At 28.1% G+C, this 15,237-nt stretch overlaps 1 protein-coding gene across 2 annotated transcripts in view; it reads right to left on the reverse strand.

Moving 5' to 3' along the window:
- Positions 1-2,172: 2,172 nt before the first annotated feature.
- The window catches only part of LOC100167823 (sodium/hydrogen exchanger 9B1), a 23,568-nt gene continuing 10,503 nt past the window's right edge, over positions 2,173-15,237 (reverse strand). The window contains exons 1-9 of one of the 2 annotated variants that reach the window (XM_001946372.5): positions 13,414-13,704; positions 8,673-9,047; positions 7,606-7,788; positions 7,273-7,448; positions 6,711-6,817; positions 5,610-5,774; positions 4,579-4,722; positions 4,239-4,340; positions 2,173-3,965 (exon numbers count right to left, since the gene is read on the reverse strand). In XM_001946372.5, the coding sequence (XP_001946407.2) occupies positions 3,636-3,965; positions 4,239-4,340; positions 4,579-4,722; positions 5,610-5,774; positions 6,711-6,817; positions 7,273-7,448; positions 7,606-7,788; positions 8,673-9,047; positions 13,414-13,520 (1,689 nt within the window). In that variant the 5' untranslated portion in view covers positions 13,521-13,704 and the 3' untranslated portion in view covers positions 2,173-3,635. Of the gene's footprint in view, positions 3,966-4,238; positions 4,341-4,578; positions 4,723-5,609; positions 5,775-6,710; positions 6,818-7,272; positions 7,449-7,605; positions 7,789-8,672; positions 9,048-13,413; positions 13,705-15,237 lie in introns of those variants that run through there. The other variant, XM_016801800.2, reaches the window with a different exon arrangement.

The following is a 15,237-nucleotide window of genomic DNA, read 5'->3' on the forward strand; positions in this document are numbered from 1 at the left end:
CATGATAAAAGAATCACCTTGTAATTTGTATACGTCTATTATAATTTATAAAACACCATCAATAACATTTTAATTTAACTACAATTTTCAAGACAAATATTTTTAATGTTGTGCTCCTTATAATTTTGAAACCAGGAAATTTATTAAATTATATATATATCCTTAAAGTTACCTAGGTACATCATTCTATATTATATAATATTGCGTTGAGGCTAATTTTGCAAAAATATTGTAAAATTGTCACCATTACAGAAATGTATAATTTTTGTACACAATTTTAGTGACTTACTATACCAACCATAAATATTATATTATATTATACATATATCATGTTCGATTATAATTGAAATTGAATAAGTCACGCAAAGGTGGGCATTAACTAGTTAAAAAGTTAATTTTTTTTTAACTTTTTAACTCAACTAGTTAGTTTATTTTCTAATAAACTTATATGAACTTAACTAGTTTAATTTACAGTTGAAATAACTTAGCTTTTTTCAGTTGATTTTTAAAAAATCCATCAAGTTAAAAACATATTAAAATTTTTCGTTTATACGTAAATATTACTATATCAGTATAAAATAAAAATAATCCAATACAAAAACACAAACATTTCTGTTCTTTATCTTGATAACATAATTTTGTATATATTAATATATTTTATTAATTTATAAATTATATATTATGCGAGTTGCAATTATAAATGTTTTTAATAAAATTAATAATTTTAAATTACAAATTGACAATTGTTATGTTTTAATGTTATATAACTTAAAATATACGTATATGAAGGTTATGTACTCATCTTCACGTATTATGACATTCAATTTCTATAAGATATAAAAAAATATATTTGTTAAATTAGTAAATAATAGTAAAGTAAAAGGGTATACAGTGTACATTATGAAAAAAGTTCAATAAAATTGTTTTTTATAATTTATAAATTAGAAACTAGAAAGACACATTCACTCTTTATGTGATTTACATACTAATTTTAAAAAAAATTGATTAACTTTTTTAGAACTGAGTTAAGTTAATATTTTTTCTAAATTAACTTTTAACTTATCGAGTTAAATTTATAATTTGTTAACTGTCAACTTTTAACTTATCGATCTTATGTCCTCTTAACTTAACTTAACTTGAGTTAATTATTTTCATTAACTTGCCCACCTTTGAGTAAACGTGACAAAAGAGTTGGACAAGTGTATAGATCTTAATACGGTCAGAATGATCAGATAGTGTGAACTCTGTTTTTCTTGCAATGCTTATATGCTACAAACAATTATAAAGAGTACCTATTGATATAATAGAACTATTGTCGATTGTAATTACTTTACCTTTTTCGGTTCATTTTAAAGATAATAGACTCCTACCTAATCAAAAATGTATGTATTATACAAATCTGGTTAAAGTTATAAGTTAGTTAAATATTTTTTGATTTAATTAAGCAGTAGACACCATGATTTTAAGCATAAGTAAATATAAATACATAATTCTTGTTTAATACTTTTGTGGACACAAACTTAGCCATTATAATTTATAGTGTGTAATGAGAAGAAACAGCAGGGATATAGGATGAACTAATTAACTAACAAACTAAAAAACAAAAAGGTTGGTTATTTAAAAAATTGAGAAATATTCGATTAATAATGAGTAATGCTCTAATGTGTGACTTGGGTAATAAAAAAAAAAACGAATTAGGTAATTTGTTTTTAACTGAGTTATAGTAATATTTTTTCCATATCAACTTTTAGAGCGACTCTCCGAGAAAACCGTTAGAACAGGAATTGTAAAAACCTGGTCAGGAAATTCACAGGAATTGTGTACTAATTATTGACATAAAGAAAATTGTAAAAGTCAAATTAAAGGGAGCGAGATAACGTACGTAATATTAAGTTATTTCTGGAGTCGAGTGGCTCGACGTAGTTTCGTCAAAAGTTGACATAGGTAAACTCAATCAAGTTAATTAAATTTAATAAATATTTCAATGACTATCTAGTAATTAAGTAGGTACCTACATAATATGACGCTCACAGAAATATAATATTCAAGTAAAATGCTATAAAAAAAAAAAGTGTTATAAGTTTTACAATATAGAAACTTAAAAATTAGAACTTGTGTTTCGTGAAGGGTCGTATAAATATATATAAATATAATTATAAATAGGTACATGTATTTAGTCAGTAACTCTAATAGCTTTATTTTTCTATTGACGTAATTTACCACCGTAACATATATAGGTAAACATATTAAATAGTGGAGTTGTGGAGTTGTGGATTTGTTTATTATATACAATATTGAGTTGTTCAATATCAAATAAGGTGAAACCTAACTAGTAACTAACACAATCATAAGTATAGATACCTAACAAATATAATAATTTTTTTTAAGACACAATTTTTTTTCTTTATTCTAGTGAAATAAATTAACAAACACTAATTATTAATTAAATACCTCCTATTAACTTAAAAGTATTAACATTTAAAATAACGAAGAAGTGAACAATTTCAGTATTTCATGAAATGGAGGAAAGATTAAGGGTAGGTAACTACTCTATATTGTCCAGTATTACGCGAATTGGACCGCTTTGCGCTGCGTAGCGGGGCGTAATATTATAATGGACATAAATAATTATTATCACATAAAAATATAAAACATTTAAATTTAAAACCATCGCATAATGAATATAACTATAATCTATAACCCGTCTATAAAATATGAATCATCGTAACAGAATATTATAATATGGATTTAATAAAGAGGAATTATAAAAATCAAAACAAAAACAAAATTGTCCGATCAGGAAATCGGAAATCGAGATTCACCTACTGCCACATATTATACAGCAAGATGATTCACCAAGGTTAGGTACTCGCCCCTTTTTTTCTTCGATAATGTAGCTATATAAAATCTGAGTTTTGGAAATTTCAAGTAAGTATACTCAAAGATCATATTATTTTCAAATTATTGACATTTTTGTTCTATTTAAGGAGTCCGGTAGAGTTATACAGTTATACAGCTTCTGTTTTTCAAATGACATCCCCATATTACATTATGAATTATTTAGCGGATATTTTTTTCGAAAATATTAGTGTATCAAAATCAAAATTCAAACGAGTAGTTTTTGAATTACTTAACTTTGTTTACCAAGGATAAAATATCGTTGATGATAGGTTTGGAAAATTTGCGGGCTTAGTGATTTGAACATTTTAAAAATGGTCCAAGCATAATAAATTCTGAATTGAAAATTACGTCTAATTTATATTTTTGCAAAACCTTTTTTAAGGAATATTATCCTTATTATATAGGTACATTTAAATAAATGAGAAATTATTCGTTCGAATTTTGAATTAGGAAAATGAAGATTACCTTAATAATTTACAGTAGAAATCAGGGTTCTTAAAATAGAAACTTGTATTGCCACAGGATACTCCTTAAGTATTACAAAAAAATCTCAAGAATTTTAATATATGATATTTAAGTATATTTAAAATTTGCAAAAATTAGAACTTGAAATTCATTGTTGAGCGTGCTTGGTGAATCACCCTGTATATTATATTACAATACAATATATTGTGTTGTATAACATGACGTGATGATGAATTTTTTTCAGTGTTATTCCTATGACCGTGGTACACTCAAATCTTTTCGCTCTGGACCTCGGCCGTGCAGTCCGCTTTCACCCCGTCGCATTCCTGCCCCTGATCGTTGCTTACGCTGGTGCCGTTATCCTCGTCCTCGCTGTTCAGCGTGATATCGCGGATCGACGGTCTGGGCCCACGACGCCACTGTTCGTTGCTGGGCTTGGCCTTGGTCAGCAGCTTGGGGCCGGACAGCGAGACGATGATCGCACCCGCAGGGGCAGTCAACAAGATGGAGATGATGCACACCATCACGATCGTCTTGGAGTATTCTTCGTCTTGATTATTGCTCCTAGCAACCTCCAGTACGGCCGGACCCAGAGCAGCCTGAAAACGATACCGCGAGCGTTTTTCAAGAAAAATATAAGACAGTTAATTATTGTGGATCCGATCTAATAATTAAACCGAGGACGACATAACGACAAGACAAACGGCGAATACAAAATATAGTTGATTATATTTTGGTACAATTTTATGATTCGAGGATGTTTATACTTTTTAGCTTTTGGAAATAATTTAGTTTGTTTTTTAATTGCTAATCTCGGCTCGGCAGACTAATATTAGATCAACACTATAAGAATAAAATAAATCATTATTTACTTGAACAGATGCTTTGGCCATCCACGATAATGCGATAAACAGTTTTTCTTTAAAATTCAGAGAACTCCCGGACGCTGCTATGATCGTTATTAAAATCCGTGACTAAAATGAATAATGAAATACCATGAATTATAATTTATTTGGCCCGATTTCGCATAGTGTGTATAATATAGAACACAAATAATAATAATAGTATTATTGTTATTTATTACGTTGAATGGCACGGTAAAAACTCATGTGTCACATTCAATTTTAATTTTTGAACATTAGGTAGGTATTAATATTAGTTGAAATAACCAATATAAATACATGGTCGACGACCACTTTTATTTTTACGTACCACAAAAGCGATGACGACACACATAACAATTGCCGTTACGAATGCCAGGTCAAGTTCATTGAGTATAATTTGTGTGCCTGTCAATCCAAACAGTATTGGTTCGAAAATCATCCAAAATATTTCAAAAGCCGTGGCCACTGGGTTCTAGTATAGGATCAATCGAAAACATTATCACGTTAATTAATATTGTACAAGTATTACAATGATATAAATTGCCTAACTTAAAAAAAATCTCATTATAAATCCTGATAACGGCCACATCTTGTACAAATAACTTGTATGACACAAACATCAAGTCGTTATGATAAAGCAACTACTTGACATTACGCATCTACATCGATTAAACCGTTTGCGTTTAGTTATCATAAGCTATTGGATTTTGCAAATTAGGGTACCTAAGAAACATAACCTTAAGTATCTACGTTCTGAACCAAGTAATTGACTAACATTATCCATGTGCATGTAGCTATGATTGATAAAACAAAATTTGTTTCAAAAATATTAAATGAAATAATACTAAATTTGTGGAAAGTTCAAAAATTATTGCACTACCATTCACTATGCAGGAGCAAATTGACAGTACTTATACTTACATAATATATAAAAAACACACATCATTCTAAAACTAATACATTTATCGCTTCGCTCGGAATCTATATTATAATAAGATAATCTAATAATTGCAATAATTAAGTAACATATATAGTATAGTAGGAAAAACACGTAACTTTTAACAGTTTATACTTTATATCGATAATAAATTATTTATTTTTAATTAGGTATTAATTAATAATGTTTTTCTGTTTTTTGTATAATATTCTAAAAATGTAATTCCAAATTTTCTATATTATATTATCAGTATAATAACAACCTATTGTGGCTTGTTACTATAAATAAATTTACCAATATTCATTTTTCGTATAATTTTTCTAAACCAATATTATTACTCAATAAAAATTGTTTTAAATAAACATTAATTTTTAGATCTATGTTATTTCAAAACTATTATTTATACTTAACCATTAACATACATCTTCAATATTCCATCCTTGTTTAGTCCAAAAATAAATTGATGTGAACGATGAGATGATCACAGCTAATGGACCTGCGCCTTCTAAATGTACAATTTCAAAACCCAATACAGCTAATAATCCACCTCCAGTCAACATTAAAATGCGCAGTGGTACCACGTAAGGCTATACAGACATAACAACAATTACAGACGATAAAATATGTATTAATTCGTCAAGGAAAACTTAATTTAGTACTAGTTTTATTATCTAAATATATAAAAATGAATATCTTTGTTTGTATGTATGTATGTGTGTGTGTGTGTGTGTGTGTGTGTGTGTGTGTGTGTGTGTGTGTGTGTGTGTGTGTGTGTGTGTGTGTGTGTGTGTGTCCTTTATGCATTCCTAAATGGCTGGACGAAAGGACATTTTTTGTGTGTGTTTGAGTGGTTAACGGGATGATTTAGATTTATAGTTGGACTTGATAGGTCCACCCAGGGAGATGCTGAAACTTTGAGATTTTTTGAGATTTAAGGTGAAAATTTTTGTTTATAAATGGTTGCTTTTGGCTATAGGAGAAATAATTAGTAGAAATTTCAAATTAGTATTTGTTATTTTATTGGTTTTTGTTAGTTATTTTGATGCGGATCAGGTACAAGCATCCATCAAATCAAATTTTCGGACATTGCCTACTTGATATACTGTTGCACATTGTCCACGATCCGACGTACCTACCTAGCCGAATTGCCTACCAGGGAAGCTGAGTTGCACCAAAACAATTACAATTTTTTTTTTTAAATTGTCATTTTTTACGGGAGACGAAGTGCACAATATCAGTTAATTGTGCTATGTTAAAATAACATATTATTGATTGATACAAAACAAAACGTAGTTTACCTAATTTAAGTATTATAAAAATTACCATATATAGTATTTTTAACAACTATACTTGTCTTGATGTCTTATATTTATATTAATATAAGTAATAACATTTAAATACGTCACAAGGGAGAAATATTACAAAAATAAAATCATTTAAAATGTTTTATACTCCGTAGGTCTAAAACCCTACTCAATTACTAAAATATTATTTTTATTAATATATTTTGCAATAATACTTACATCAGTTCGTTCTGGAACATATTTAACAATAAAACCCCAAACTACACCGTACAATATTCCAACTGCTATTGATAGTGGACTTAACATTAAATCATAAGTAACTGGATCTGAAAGACATAAAGATTTATTAGGTAATAGCATATAAAAATAACCAGCAAAAAACTATAGCACAGTTTTATTTTGGTACAAAAATAACATTTTAAATGACAGAACATAAATTATGAGTTTACTTAAATAGCATGGAATTTGAAACTATAAACAAAATAGGATTATACTGCAGACACACGGTATACACATACGACATACCATTAGCAATGGCTAAATTTAATTTAATATTCAAATGGTAATATTTTACATTTTTACTACAAAAATAATATGTATAAAAAATATGACTATAAAATGACCTGAAACATATAATCCAAGCAGCTACCTACATCAAAGGAATATTATATTTAATTTAAATATATTATGAATTAAATTTGGTTCTTACTTTGAAGAAGAATATTGTAGTTAATTTAGTTTATTATTATGTTTATCGCAAACATTTTATAGGTGTACGTACTTTTTCCAAAAATAATTTTGGTGCCAACTCCAAAAGCTATGACGGATGCGGCGTCATCGATCCCAGCGACTGCTATGATCAACGTCGGGATCCCTTTGGCCACACCATAACCCTTCGTTCTCAATCGAAATAGGCAAGGGACTACTACAGCTGGAGCCACAGCAGCGATAATCGATCTGCGACAGTGGGCAGGTGCCAAAAGTCGTGTTATAATATAGATATTACGATTGGTATACGATTACTGTGTTATTACATGAAAATCGTTAGGTATGCATAGAATAGAAATATTTAGTTGAATAATAACTCATAATTATAATATTATACGATACTCACCCGCAAAGTATAGCGAATTTCCACGGTAAACTCAATAGATAGTGAACAGTCACCGCGATTACAGCTGCTTCGGTACACCACGGAATGAGAGCAAGGAACAACACTCTACAGTATAGTTTTTTCAACGCTACTGGGTCCAAGTCCAAACCCGCTCTCGTGAATATTACCACTAACGCTATTTTTCTGAAAAAAAAATTCAAACTTGCAATCCACACGTATGTTTTTTATTTTACACAAGGGTTGCATATAACTATTGGTCAAGGAATAAGACGTAAAACTTCAACGGTGAGTTTGGGTGGTGAACAAAAAAAATCATCACAACCGAACCCAGTGGCGTAATTGGCTCCGTCCTTGCAGACGGGAATGAGGAGTGGCTTGATCCCAACCATAATATTAAATAAATGTGCCCACTGAAACTCTGCCCCTCGCAACCCTATATATTAGCCATGTTATTATATTATACATTATAGCTGGTACCTACATTATAAAAATAACTGATAACCTGATACGTGTCCGCCTGTCGGCAGTAAAAACATTAAACGGTATTGTACGTGGTCTTAATATAGTGGTGTATGGGTTGCGAGTTTGCGACTTTTTTTATTAACGATATTTAATTTTTTAGTTAACAAAAATATGAAAAAGTTTTTAATCTCTGATTATAAATAATACTAAAATAAAAATAATTATTATTACATGATAATTTTTATACTAAAAAATGTATTACGGCCCCTTGTTTTAAATTAAAAATGTTGACTATGAGATTTAGAAATGATTACTGATTAGTAAATATATAATATAATGTAATGACATGTTTGTTTAGTTAATTCCTACCTACAACCTTTTTTTTCTATTTAACCTTTTTATGTGTTTTAAAATAATATTGTACTTGTACTCTTTGGCATGTTCCAAATAGTTTTAACCGTTTTTATACAGATAATTTTGTGAAAATGGGCTATCACATTCCATTACGAACTCATCGCACACAACAACAATAAATCAATGTAGGGTGATTCGAGGGTCCACACCAGAACCAATTTGAGCGGGCCCTCATTTTTTTAGACACGTACCTCAAGATGGACACAAATTCCTTGTAGTGTTCATCTACTTCGATGAGGCCGACGTTCTTGTAGATAATTCCGACCAGAAGCATACCGACGAGTGCGGGCAAGGTGAGCATGCGAAACACCCATCCGCCCAGGTAAGCAAACACCACTAGCACGGCGATGCTAAACAACTGTCCACCCGGTTTGGCGGCCGAACCCATCACGGCCAGCACCACACCCCAGCACAGTGTGACGGTGATGAGTAGCGCCAGGATCCGGGCCACGTGCCGGAACGAAGGGCAATACGGATGTGGACAGGTCTTCGGCCAACATCCCGGTTCCCATCCGGGTCCCACTTCCTTCTGACGGCATTTCAGGCAGAATATATACCACCAGGAGCTGAAACGACAACGTGACCATTATACCATATTATACGACGTGATTACAATGGATTACACGTCAACATGAAACTTGATAAAGTAAAAAGGTGACTTCACACTCAACCGTCATAACTGACAAATAATCGTTTTGAAATATAATATTATGGTAATTTCTTTATGTGGTGAAAAAATGTTGGAAAAATTGACACATGTGGTGTAGCTAAATTGCCTAGCTAAAACGCCGCGTGATTGTAATATTACAATATTTTTTTTTTTAAGTAACGTGGGCATGTGGCAATTTAGGTCTAATTATTGTGCAATTACTGAAAACTACTAAAACAATCAAAATTAAAGTACACCCCCCCCCCCCCTGGAAGAAGAGCTGAATACGCCCTTGACTAAAACGTAGATAAAACAAAACGTAACATATAAACATAATAAATCATTTTTTCTGTATAATACGAGAGATTGCTTTTAAAATGTATTACCTATAATAACGGACATTTTAATATCATGTAGGTACGATAAAACCAATTACAAAGATTTTAATAATTAATTTGTATATTCTACGATAATATTAAAACACCAAACTAACTCTCACAATTTAACACTTTTAAAATGTTGTTTTTGTTGACTCTGCCTAGTGCCTATCAATATAAATGTGGTACCTACCTATGAATTTTCATAACACACTTTACACAAAGTATTTTTTCAATGAACGACAGTTCTTTTAAAATAAAATATATGGCAATCGAACTATGAAGGTTTGGTACAATAAAATGATGAATTTATGTTCATATTTTAAAAACTAATAATCAAACCTCCTATTGTCAAAAGTCATATTATTATTGTTTTATTATACGTAATGACTAATGTTCAACTACATCAATCTTAAACATATATCTCAAGGCGATACAATAATATATAACATAAGATTATTCTCTATCACTCTAACGAATCGTAGAAGATTCATCCCAGTCGTTTCACCCTCGTCAAAAAAAACCAGTCCACGGACGTTTCGTCCCAGTTAATTATTAGGCTAGGACTTTTTGGTCCACCAGTATCTTAAATCGCTTATTTTTTATTTAAAATTTCAATCTTTTTTATAACACTTAAAGTTTCAGTACCTATAATTTAAATTATTAAATTTAAATCCATCGCCTACAATATAATTTTCATCAGTCAAATTTAATGTCTAAATAATATAAGTAAACTATGACTAAATAACGTCTTGTAACTCCTGGGGAGGCCAAATGTCCTATATTAATAATTTATGTGGTTATTAAACAGGTCAATAATGAAAATATTAATGATTAAAATATACAATTTCAATTAAAATTCCTACGTCCTCTACTAGATGTGAAACTATGAAAGGATCTTTTCTTGTTATAACTTATCAAAAATGATTTTTGGAAAATATTTTTTAATTTTTAAACTCACTATTACTCTATATTAAATTTAATCATTTTAGCAATTGAAAAAATCAGGGGCAAAAAATTTGATATTGATAATGTTACTAAAAAGTGGCAACCAACGAATTAATACCGCTGAATTATTTTGAACTACCTAATCAAATAAATATCCTTTATATGACTTAATCACTGATCATGTTTATAATATTGATAAACCACTAATATTACAATTTAAATGAGATTGTTTAAAAAGATAAAAAATATTAAGTGTTAACTTACTACATAACCTCACGTTAGATACAGTTCGATTGTGTCGTGGTCGACAGTCATATACGTGAGTTTGTAAATATATTATAATAAGGGTATGATGTTTGAAAAGGGAATATTATTTTCATATTTTCGCTGTAGGTACTTGGATGAAAAGTTAAATACTTATCTTGTGTTATTCTTACTTATATAATGTTTGATCAATATTAAATTTAAAATTTTATTATCTACATTAACTAACTATCCCAAAAATGGAATATCAAATATTATGTCGATCCATCAAATATGTTTTAATATATACATATATGTATATTTTTTATATAATTATATTAAGTTATTTTATAAATTAGGTATAAGGTAATAATTAAAATATATACCTAAAATAAATGAATATTTGAATATGAATCATGTACTTATAACATCATCTTAAAAATCCTTTGATTTTCAAACTTAAATTTATCTTCTGGTATAAAAAGGGGAATCTATAGTTGTAGCTTTAAGGTGGTCAAAAGTAAAAAATGCCCAACACTTTTCTTTTTCATTGGTGAAAACAAATCTATATACGCCTAGGTACCTACATAAAATTAAAAAAAAATTAATACCTAACTAGTTTATTTTAAAATACGTAATTGAATGTACCAGAATGTATTATTTTTGAGACATTTCTATTAAAAACAAGCATAAATATGTACTAAATCTTATTTTAATAATCGTATGAACATAAAATTATATTTTTTTTTTTAATTGCCATAAAAAAATTAATATTGCTTCTCAGTTTTATGAATGGCAAATTTTTAATATTATATTATTGATATCTTATATTATGATTTTAAAATAATATATTTTAAGTTAATTTTTATGTTTAAATGCCTATCCATAACTATAAATTTTTTTTTATTATTAAAACGAGTTTAATAGAATTTCACCATCATCAAATGACAACAATAATAATGATAAACAAATAATAATTTGTTAAAATGTGTATATTATAAGCATTTACCAAAAAAGTATATACAAAAGTATAATGGTGTTTTATTTATCATAAAATTGTCATTAATATATTATAATGTACCTAACTATTAGAGTAATAATTCATTAATTTACAAACACAATGCACATGACGGCTAGTACGTTTCATTTCATTTTCATTAAATAAAATAAATATGTGTTTATATCAGTTCGTGAGGACTATAATAGCTAGTAATATCAGATAGTTAATGTGGACTCGACACTTTTCGTATAATTCATTAATTTTCATTTTAACATAATATTGTTATAACGATATCGTGTACCTACGTCCACAGGTGCACACTCATTACATGATATGTACCTACCTACCTATATTATATAGGGTACATCTTATATGTCGTTGTACTAATGGTTTTTTAATGAATCTATGGATTGATAAAATAGAATAACCAAATAAATTTTAAAATGCATGTTTCTTTATTTTCGACAATTTTTTTTTGATTAAGCACGCATTTGTACCAACAGCAAATAAACTTACTTAATTATTTTTTATATTAAAGACTATTTAGTGTTTTTTTTAATATTTCAATAGTTTTAACTAAATTAATTGAAATAAATACTTATTTATTCATCTAAAATTTAGCTATCCTAAAAATTAATATATTTGTACTTTATTATGATTGTGTTTACTGTTTATATACTTGGTAGTCATTAGATTTTTGATTCAAAATTTAAAAATATGTGATCAATTATATTAGATTATGGTTTGATATTTTTAGGTTAAATAAAATGTATTCAAATTATTTTAACCAAAACTATTAATTAATTTTAGTGGAACCATAGTTGTGATTCGAACATAAAGATTTTCAGAAAAAAATCACAACCTGAAAACTCAAGAGTTGTAAACCTTCAACAAATTAAGTTGATTATTTTGTTGGTACCTGCATGCATAAAAAATTTGAATTGTCATTAAAAATTAAAGAAACAAACATATTTAATTATTTTTTTAATTGCATTTTAGCGATATTTCAGTTGGCAGGTAAACAATAATCATTAAAATGTCACGTGTAAAACGACTTAAATGGATAATATTTTATTACATGTTATGATTTATACTATAAATCAGATATATAATAATATGCTAGTACTAAGCATAGCCGATTTTATTATTTTCAAGCCCAATAATAACATAAAATCTTGGTGGTTAAGATTCGTATTTCTATGACCATAGAACATTGCATTAAAATTACTTATTTTTTACTCACATAGTCACATATATTTAATAACAAATAGTTGATAATCATCATTGATTAAAATAATTTGTAAGCCCAAATGCGAGATGTCAAACAAAACAAAAATCCAAAAATATTTTGGTAAACTCGTAGACATTAATATGTATCTAACTATGCTGCTATATAACTAGTTTCACTAATAATATTATTATAATTTATAAGAACAAAATTAAATTTTAAAAACTTCTCGTGTTAAAAATAAATATTTTAAGTTAAATTCAAATTTTTACGAAACAATACAATAATATATTGTTATAAATTTCAAAAATATAATGTATACGGCTTGTAAAAATTATAAGTTATATTTTACAAGTTTTAAACAACGAAATACCTTTATAACATGCTAATACAGTAGGTAATACTCTTCATTAAAATTTCACTGTTGAGTGTTTATTATTTGTACTCGGATATAAAAAAATACACGGAATAAAATGCAGAAGATTACTTTTTTTCTCCGTCGTTTGTGCTGAAATTGAATTTGTAGACTTCATCGCTGGTTTGTTTAACATTAATAGCAGAAATGTATTCCGTACTATGTTTAGGGGAATTCATTTAAAAAAAACCTATCTTATTACCTATATTTAATTATAAAAGTAAACAAATAGAACTATTAAACGTATCGTTGTAATGATAGCATTAAACTAAAAAGCAGCGTTAGTGTAATAATATACTATACGAACTGAAAAACGGGTGTAACACTATTTTGTGTTGAACGTACACATTACTCATACCGTGTGTAAGAGTAATAAACCAATCATTTCATATTTTTTTTTATTCCAGTCAACTGACTTTATTTTTTTAATATATATATTTTTTTTAAATAAATTATACCTACAACAAAACACCTGTTTGTTTTATTGAAATTGCCTCGTGAAGTGCGGAAAAATAACAAATGGGTGTTGGTAATTATCATAAAATATTACCTATTTCTTGTCATGAACACTACTGTTACAGTCTAACACATTTTTGGCATTCGTTTAGTGAATTTTTCGTTTTCACGCATTATTGCTGCCAGATCCGAGTAAATTTCCTATTTTTAACAGTTTTTTATGTTAGTTAACTAAATCTAATTAAACGATATAGCTACATGAATAATCGACCCACTACAATTAATGACAACTTAATAATAATATTAAATGGTTATAAATCATAATATTTAAATCGACGAATAATTAAAAATTTTTATTTAAAAAATTAAACCATTATACTATTGGTTTAAAACTGATAAATATAAATAATACCTATGATATACACAAATTAAGCATTGCCAGGCATCACCAGCTCGCAGTTGTTGGTTATTCTTCGAAATAACTCCTTGATAAACCGTACTAACTGCTAAGTGTCTCAAATATAAAATTGTTCAAGAGAGCAATTTTAAACTTCAAATTGTTATATCTTCTAAAGTAATGAATTATTTATAAGATTGTTAAATCAAAAATTTTTCAAAATTGTTCCACGTGAAATCTAGTAATTTGGGTTTGTTCTAATCAAACTAAAATAACACATTATGTTCAAGAAACAATTGCAGATGTGACGTGGTATTAAAATCAAAATAATAATATGAAAGTACTCTTACTTTTAGAATATTTTCTTCGTACAAATAGAACATATTGATTTTAAATAGGTAGGTAGTTCAAAATCGAAAGGTTCTGTTTAGATCACTAAGTAGTAAGTACTTAGTACATATATTAAATAACAAATTTGTAAGTTGTGTTGATTTAGAACCTATTATACTTCTACACGACTCTTTATAATGCAAGTATACATGGTTGTCTGTAATTTTGAATTATAGAGTATTAGTATCTAAACCTACATAATGTATAAAGAAAACCGATTTTCAAGAACAAAAACAAGTAAGCGCCTTCTGGTTCTGAGCCCATGACGTATGTATAGGTACATACTAGTATACTACATAGGTATTATTTACTGTAAACTTTAAAGCAACAATATAAATCATTATATTCAAAAATTATGCATGGCTGACAATATAAATTTAGTTGGATAGCCATACATTTAAATGTAAAATGGTTGATTAAAAAAAAAATTAACTGAGAAGATTATTGAAATATTAAAAAATTATTTATGCGTATCACATGATATGAGTATTTACAACTATTAATCAATTAACCACTCTCTGCTTCGAGTTATGGTTAAAATTGTAAACATAAATACCTACACAAAACTCCATTAAAATAAAATTGCCAAAAAAAAATATCTTCAAACCATTTTCTTTGATTTGCAGAAGTTTTTCATTATGGTTTGGGAAGTT

Source organism: Acyrthosiphon pisum, chromosome X (assembly GCF_005508785.2).
Source record: "Acyrthosiphon pisum isolate AL4f chromosome X, pea_aphid_22Mar2018_4r6ur, whole genome shotgun sequence".
NCBI lineage: Eukaryota > Metazoa > Arthropoda > Insecta > Hemiptera > Aphididae > Acyrthosiphon > Acyrthosiphon pisum.